Source organism: Halyomorpha halys, unplaced genomic scaffold (genome assembly GCF_000696795.3).
Source record: "Halyomorpha halys isolate HHAL.00 unplaced genomic scaffold, Hhal_1.1 Scaffold552.1, whole genome shotgun sequence".
Taxonomy (NCBI): Eukaryota; Metazoa; Arthropoda; class Insecta; order Hemiptera; family Pentatomidae; genus Halyomorpha; species Halyomorpha halys.
The window spans coordinates 315,220-324,084 of NW_027106510.1; the positions used below are offsets into that span (position 1 = coordinate 315,220).

Genomic DNA, 8,865 nt, shown 5'->3' on the forward strand with positions numbered 1-8,865 from the left:
GCACCCGGACCATATTCCATTCATCTATACACACGGTCAATCAATAATCTTCCAGTAGTTTTAGGTTAAGTATTTTCATATTATTTTTCAAAGTTAAAATTTTTTTTATTGAATTTTTTTTTCAGATGTGTCCATTTATTAGGTGAGGATGGCGGCCATTGTGACATTTTTAAAAAATGTTATTTATGCCTTTGTCCAAAATTCTGGATAGAGAGTTGGGAAGAACAAATCGGCTGCGGAACATTTCCAAGAGATTTAACATCAGAAATGGGCTAATGAAAATATTAATCTTTATTAAAATCAATTAACTAATTCTTTAGAAAACCAAATATTAAAAAAATAATTTTTATTTAAATTCTTATTTATTTTATTGATGTTTTGAAGTTATAATCATGTTTCACAGTTACTGTATTCCGTAATAATAGTACATTTCTGATTACTTTAATGAAAAATATGTATAATTACTAGTCAAAATTGATGAGTCTGCCAAGTAAGTATAGGTAGGAGAATAAAAAATGGCGGCTGTTTCAAAATGTTAAAAAAGATTAATTTTTCATTCGGAGCTCTATATCTTAAAAACTACCAACAACACAAGAAAACTTAAGAGATCATCATTTAAAGTAGAGTAAATTTTATAAGATATGAGCCCTAATAGAGCTATTTATGTGCAGTAGTTTCCGAGTTATAGCTTTTTTAAAAGCAACATTTCATAAAAAAATGCACTGAAAAATCGAAAGTTTGTTAATTTATGTTGAGAAAACTATATCTCAGAAACCATTTGACGTACAGATGTCTATTAGCACTCAAATTAAAGCTAGTTTAATGTAACATAAAGTAGTTTATAACAATCATCTTCGTATGAGAAGTAATTTTTATGATATTTGCTGAAATAAATTCATTTATAGTAGTTTAGACAAAATTTGATTTGTAAAAGTTATATTCATATGCGAATATCATAAAAACTGAGTTAAATTATCTTTATTTTGAGTGCTGACATATGTAAGTCTTATGGCCTCTGAGATATATTTTTGCCAAAAATCAAGAAGTTTATCTTAACAACTAGAAATGAACATTTTGTCAAATATCATAAAAAATACAACTCCTACGAAGATAAATGTTAAGTGCTACTTTAAAGTACATTTAACTGGCTTTAATTAAAGAGCTGGCAGACATCTATATGTCGTATAATTTCTGAGATATAGGTTTCTCTAAATAAATTCACTAAATCAGAGATTTTCCAGTACATTTTTTTATGAAATTTTGCTTTTTAAAAAGCAATATCACGAGAACTATTGATCGTAGATAGCTCTATTGGGCTGATATTTTAACAAATTTGCCCTAATTTAAATTATTTTCTCTTAGGTTTTCTAGTGTTGTTGGTAATTTTATAGATATCGACTTCCGAATAAAAAATTAATTTTTTTAAACGTTTTGAAACAGCCGCCATTTTTTATCCCCCCTATCTATACTTGGCGAACTCTTCAATTTTGACTAGTAATTGAACATATTTTTCATTAAAGTAATAAGGTGAAATAGCTGCCTTTTTTTCTGCGCTGTTCTTATACTATAAGGTTCTACAGGCTCAGTCAGAAAGACAATCCAGACTGACTTTATTAATGAAGATTGTTAAACTGTCAGTCCAAATGACGAATAGTTGTTTATGTAAAATCATAAAGTAATGACAAGAAGATGGCCTCGTGACCTTATATTGTAAACTGTTTTTAGAGTTCTACTACTGGGTAGTTTCTCCACATGCTGTATCATATCATTATGATCAAACTTATTTGTTGTATTTTTTATACAGTTGTAAATATCAATAAATAAACAAATAAAAAAAAAAAAAGTAATGATGGCAATTAGATGTAGATGAAAAAATCATAGATATTGTACTACATAGCCTACAAATTCAACCTTGGTTCAATATTTTTTAATAAGGATTTGGTTATAGAATCATCTAACCATATAATATCTTAATAAACTTATATTTGTGCTGTATTAAATGAATGAAAATACATACTAAAATATTTATTATTATTATTAGTTATTAATATATAATAAAATTTCAAGAGAATAAGAGTCGATTAGTAGTACAGTATAATCTTTTTAACAATTGAAGATTGAAGAAGACAAAATGCATCTATAAATTGAGGTAAAGTCCCACTAAATTAATTATAATAAAAATACATAAAAACAAAGATGATGTTACTGTTGAAAAGCCATGTCTCCCTAGCCTGGAAAATCTACTGAAAATCGAGAGAAGAATTCTGAGGAGAATCAATGGACCCAAGAAAACACAGGAAGGCTACAGTTTAAGACCCAACCAAGAAATCTACAGGGAGATAAATGACCTGGAAACTTTTTTTTTTTAATACTTATTTATTGCTATTTACAACTGTACATTATAATACATTTAGTAAATCTGATCTAAGTTAAATTGGAGTGTTACAGGCATGTAGAGAACCTACCCATCGGTAGCATTCTAATGACATTTTACGTTATCTGGTCTCGTGGCCATCTTCTTTTCAGGCGCCTCGGAGGATTGTCAGGAATGGAAGAGGATGCAAGATTAGAAACTAGGGGATTTGAGTGATTAGAGAGTTTATAATGGAAGGAGTGATATCTGGTGCGGGATAGATCGGTTCCATAGGAAACATTAAGGTCTTTATGTATGATTTTATTTCTGACAAAGTAAGGAGCATTGATGATTTTACGAAGGATTTTGGATTGTAAGGATTGATTACGAGAGGAATTCGAAGGTTTAGTGGAGCCCCAAACCTCAACTCTGTATGTCCAGATTGGCCTTATTACAGTCATGTAGATCAGTCTTTTGTAATATGTTGGAAGTTTAGACCGTTTGTCATAGTAAGTGCTGTAATAGTCGAAATTGACGTGTAATTTCATGTCTTTTCAGTCTGATGTGAGGATTAACCTGGAAACTAAAATAAAAATCAGAAGACTAAGATTCTACGGGCACATGATGAGAATGGACCAAAGACGACTAAACAAGAAACTCTTTTACAGAATCAGTGCGTAAAAGGATACGTGAAGCAAACCAGAGAAGGACCAAAAAAATTGAAAATAACAGACAAAGACTGCCTGGATAGAGAACAGTACGGAAAAAAATTTAATGAAATCAATGTTCTTGCGGGAAATAAAGAAAAACGTATGAGTACTGCGTGGTCGGAAGAGAGAAAGCAAAGGGACGCAGAAATGATGAGAAGATAATGGAGAGAAGGGAAAAGTAGTGATATTCGTGTGGTCTTGAAAGGTAGTTAAGTGAAAAAAAATAGTAATAAAAAAAATGTAATATGACAAAGTAAGCAGCATTAAGGATTTACGAAGGATTTTGGATTGTAAGGATTGGATACGAAAGGAATTCGAAGGTTTAATGGAGCCCCAAAGCTCAACTCCATATGTTCAGATAGGCCATATTATCATGTTTGTCAGTTTAATGTTAATGATTGGAAGTTTAAACTGTTTATCTAGTAAGTAATGCAATAGTCAGAAGTGCAGTTTCTAGTCTTGTGTGTGGATTTGGGTGGTTAAGAAGTTTATTATGGAAGGAACAGTATCTGGTTCTGGCCAAATCGGCAACATATGGAACATTGAGGTCCTGGTGGATAACTTGATTTGAGACGTAAGGAGCATTAAGGATTTCACGAAGGATTTTGGATTGTAAGGATTGGATTCTGGAGCAATTTGATGGTTTAGTGGAGCCCCAAAGCTCAACTCCGTATGTCCAGATAGGCCTTATAATAGTCATATAGATCAGTCTTTTGTTATGGATTGGCAATTTAGACCGTTTGTCTAGTAAATGTTGCAATAGTCGGAATCTACGAGCAGTTTCTTGTCTGTTTAATCTTCTATGAGGATTCCAAGTCTTCTATGTCCAGAAGTTGTCCTGGGTAACGTATCTGTTCGAAGGGAATGAGTGGGTTATTATTAAAGGATACTTTGGTGAAGCTTTAAAATGTATTTTTTTTTTTTTTTCAACCACCTCGAGGAAACTTAAAATACAAATTTTATTAGAGAAAAATAATTTTTTTTTTATTCGAAAACCTGAAAAATAACATCAATACGAGTCCGCCAATAAGATTTTAAGATAAGTATTTACACCGAATCCATAGAATTTTAAAATATATAATTTTTTATTTAGTGATATTTACATAAAAATAAGCCCAGTATATTGAATCTAAGATCATAATGGAGTTATACCATTGGTAACACTCTAATAATATTTAAAGATTAGCAGATATCGAGGCCATCTTCTTTTCAGGCGCCTCGGGGGACAGTCAGGAATGGAAGAGTAAGCAAGGTTAGAAACTAGTGGATCTACACAGACAACCCGATTAGGGAGTTTATAATGGAAGGATTGATATCTGGTTTGGGCTAGATCGGTCACATTTGTAATACTAAGGTCTTTATGAATGATTTTATTTTTAACAAAGTAAAGAACATTGAGGATTTTTTGAAGGATTTTGGATTGTAAGGATTGGTTACGTGAGGAATTCGAAGGTTTAGTGGAGCCCCGAAATTCAGCTCCGTAGGTCCAGATAGGCCTTATTATAGTCGTGTAGATCAGTCTCTTGTAATGTGTTGGAAGTTTAGACCGTTTGTCTAGTAAGTGCTGTAATAGTCGAAATCGACGTGGAGTTTCCTCTCTTTTCAGTCTGTTGTGAGGATTGACCTGGAAACTAAAATAAGAATCAGAAGACTAAGATTCTACGGGCACATGATGAGAATGGACCAAAGACGACTAAACAAGAAACTCTTTGACAAAAAAGGATATGTGAAGCAAATCAGAGAAGGACCAAAAAAATTGAAAATAACAGACAAAGACTGCCTGGACAGAGAACAGTACGGAAAAAAATTGAATGAAAGCAATGTTCTTGCGGCTAATAAAGAAAAACGGAAGGGTGCTGCGTGGTCGGAAGAGAGGAAGGATAGGCACGCAGAAATGATGAGAAGATAATGAAGAGAAGGAAAAAGTAGTGATATTCCTATGGTCTTGAAAGGTAATTCCGTGAAAAAAAATATAATAACATTTCTAGAGAAGATCTCGAGGCCATCTTCTTTTAAGACGCATAGGAGGATTATTAGGCAATGAAGGAGAAGCCAGGTTAGAAACAAGTGGATTGGATGGTATCTGGTTCTGGCCAAATCGGCAACAAATGGAACATTGAGGTCCGGATGGATGACTTGATTTGTGACAAAGTAAGCTGCATTAAGGATTTACGAAGGATTTTGGATTGTAAGGATTGGTTACGTGACGAATTCGAAGGTTTAGTGGAGCCCCAAAATTCAGCTCCGTAGGTCCAGATAGGCCTTATTATAGTCGTGGAGATCAGTATCTTGTAATGGATTGAAAGTTTAGACCGTTTGTCTAGTAAAGGCAATAATAGTCGGCATAATAATAAAAACATTTTTTAGGCTGGCAACATACGTGGGAGATAGAGTGTGATTAATTTAAAACGTGATTTATTTTTATGTGCTTTTTTTTCGTGTATTTATTCTTATTTTTTTTTAGTTTAGTATGAAATGAAATAAAATAGCCGTTTATTTATGCAATTAAATTAAAATCATTACAATTTATAATAATAATAATATAATGAACATTTAAAGAAGATAGAGAGAAATAATAATAATATATGAACATTTAAAGAAGAAAGAGAGAAATAATAATAATAAATATATAGTAGTTGACAAAACATCAATTTTCTCTTTTTCTGCTTTCTTTACATCTTTCTGTATCCTTTCCTGCATAGACCTTCTCTTTCGGGAGTAATAGTGAGCACTTCCCGGGGTGACCAGACATCCCTGTCGCTAGCAGGTCTCCACCACGAGAGGAGAGGTTCTGTCATCCTCTTGAACATATCGCTCCATCTTTTCTTTTGACGTCCTCTTCTTAGAAAGTCGTATGGAGTCCATTCTTCATCTTCTCCTCTTTAGTGTTATTTTAGTATGAATGCGATCATATTACCTATCGCCCACAACTGTGTGGCAGATTGTAATATTTATCAATAAATAAAAGTTAATATATATTAAAAAAAAAAAATTAGTTGAGAGAGCTTTTATGTTTTTTTATTACAATATTAGTGATAACATTTATCAATAAAATTAGGTTATAAATGAAGTCTTAAGTATATAAAAAAAATGACCGTTTTATCAAATTCAAGATTTCTAAGGACAGTAAATATTTTAATCTTATTTAATACTTGATAATCTCTTTAGAGCATTCTCTAAGCTTGTTTAATCCCATTCGACTTCTTAAAAAAAAATCTAAGTTTAGTTACTTGTTTCAAAGAAGAAATATGACAGTGTCTTACGAAATTCTAGTCATTTTAAGGCATTGATAGAAAAATAATTTCACAGCCGCAGGAGCAAGTCGACAGAAAACGTTAACAATAGAGATATGAAGTTGGAAGAATGGTTACGGGCGATCATTAATGGATATTGGTGAGGTTCTGCAGGAAGCTGTTGAGTCCAATCTGTGGACAAGTACTCGCGAACTTGCCAGGGAGTGTGGTGTGTCGAAAGGTACTGTTAGTCGCCATCTACTCTCCATGGGGGAGGTGAAAAGAGCAGTAGACTGGTCCCTCACGAACTTACTCCTCAGCAATCAGCAATCCCTTTACGTCGAACCAAAGAAAAGTTTAAAGAACTTCATGGGTTCGATCTCCTACCTCATCCACCATATAGTTCAATCCTCGCACCACTACTATCGATATGGATCGATTACTACTTCTTTCGATCCATGGCTTGTTTCCTTGTTTAATAACATTGTGGAAGTTGAAATTGCGGTCCAAGAGTTCATTGACAGCCATCCCAAAGAATGGTATCAACTTGGGATCGAGCAATGGGCTAATGGCCGTAGATAACAACGAACTATAATTTGAGTGTTAATTGTATTTTATATCAAAGAAATAAAAATACAAATATTTGGTCGAAAAACGTTTTTTTTTTACATACATACCATTAATTTTATCAATCAAATGATTTTTGATTTTTTAACATCTGTTTTTTTTTTTACGGATTATAAAAATATTCAAATAAGAAATGTCAACATATGATAGATTTTAATAATAATAAAATCATATGTTCTTATAAAATTCAATTGTGTTACATTGTAACATTCTCATAACTTGGAAACCACTTTTTAATGCTTCAGATTAAAAGTTATTATAATTAAATAAGATAGGTAGAGAAAAAGATTTTAAAGATGACTGAGGAGGAAGATTTACCTCGGCACAAGAAGAAGGGCTTCACAGCGGCTGGCATTGTGTGCTACGAGTTAGAGGACGATGCAAAGGACTTTTCTTTTCCAATATCTACGTGTCCTGCAGATCCGAGGTTCCAGCAGCAGAACCAAACTAAGTTTTGTTACCGCATGTTCGTCGACTTCCATAGGTATGTGTGTGTATATATATGTAGGGGGAGAGGAAGGGAGAGAGGAAGAGGGAGAGGGAGTGAGAGAGAGGGGGAGAGGGGGAGAGAGGGAGAGAGAGAGAGAGAGAGAGAGAGAGATTTTATTGTTCTTGAATTATTTACAATTTTACAATAAACCATGATGCTCTGAGACTACAGTGTCTCATTGAGCAATTCAAATTATTCACGTTTCTGGGTACAATATAAGTTTTGCTTGTTATAAGGAAATTGCTTTTCAAAAAGATCGTAACGGTAATTAGGAGTTTTATCTTTAAAAAGTTGGTTTCAAGAAACTACCCAGCATGTATTTCCTTCTTTCAGGGAGTTTGAGCCAACAAAGTTCTTCAAAAAACGGCGTTACATGCTCATGAACGGGAACATCGAAAAATTCCATAGGTATGTGTGTGTATATATATGTAGGGAGAGAGGAAGTGGGAGAGGGAGTGGGAGAGAGGGGGAGAGAGGGGGGAGAGAGAGAGAGAGAGAGAGAGAGAGAGAGAGAGAGAGAGAGAGATAGAGAGATTTAATTATAATAGAGAGACATTTTTTAAATTGGCTTTTTTAGTTATGTGCACACATTTTTATATACTTCAGTATTTTTGTTTATTTTTTTATACTCCTAGTATATATTTTATTTTTTTAATAGAAAAATAGTTAGTTTATAGGGTATAACTACCTAGTTTTACTACATATAAAAAAATAATCTCAAATCTAAATAAGGAGAAAAATAAATAAACAAAAGTATAAAAGTAAATATGTGCTTATATAACTATAAAACCCATTTTGGAAATAGTCTCTCTATTATAACTTAATTTTAAATAGTAATAAAGAAATATATATAAATAAAGGCTACTATCATAGCAAATACTATCATGATTTGTATAAATAAAAATATGAATGTATATAAAAAATATAATAAAACAAAAATTAAATTTAAATAACAATAAAATAAATACACATTACTACCTATTTATAATATTTATATTCTGCAAGGGAACTCCGAGCCCAGTCTTCCCACCCACGTGTGCTCCAAGAGATCCCAGCGGTTCTCGCCCTGCCGCGTCATTGATACTGAGGGTTAGAGGAGATTGAGTGGGAAAGCTGCTGGTAATTACCAGAAATTCACAAAATGTATCGAGACCAATGCCATTACAACCTTCAGGGATGATTAAAGGGATGGTTGGGGCTGAACAGGGATTGTGCCAAGGGCTCAGGATTTCTGGATGGAATAATCTCTAGGGCATAAAGGGCGTTGAGGGTATGGTGTAAGGTTATGTTTTTGCGATACCCCTGGACCTCATCCTCAGGGAGGATGTCCTTAAATATGAAGTTAAGAGGCAGGGACTAGAAGCGCTGCCGGAAGAGCTCCGAGAGAGAATCGGTGAGACTCCAAACTTATGGAAGAAAATACTGCGAGAGGACTCAATACAGGAGTGGAAT

At 33.3% G+C, this 8,865-nt stretch overlaps 2 protein-coding genes across 2 annotated transcripts in view; both read left to right on the forward strand.

The window, feature by feature from the left end:
* Positions 1-355, forward strand: part of LOC106684182 (uncharacterized) — a 3,386-nt gene extending 3,031 nt beyond the window's left edge. The window contains exon 2 of the mRNA XM_014426115.2: positions 126-355. Within this exon, the coding sequence (XP_014281601.1) occupies positions 126-276 (151 nt within the window). The 3' untranslated portion in view covers positions 277-355. The remainder of the gene's footprint in view (positions 1-125) is intronic.
* Positions 356-7,109: 6,754 nt separating this feature from the next.
* LOC106684181 (uncharacterized) overlaps positions 7,110-8,865 on the forward strand; it is a 2,990-nt gene continuing 1,234 nt past the window's right edge. Inside the window, exons 1-2 of the mRNA XM_014426112.2 lie at positions 7,110-7,407; positions 7,747-7,821. Coding sequence (XP_014281598.1) covers positions 7,220-7,407; positions 7,747-7,821 — 263 coding nt within the window. The 5' untranslated portion in view covers positions 7,110-7,219. The remainder of the gene's footprint in view (positions 7,408-7,746; positions 7,822-8,865) is intronic.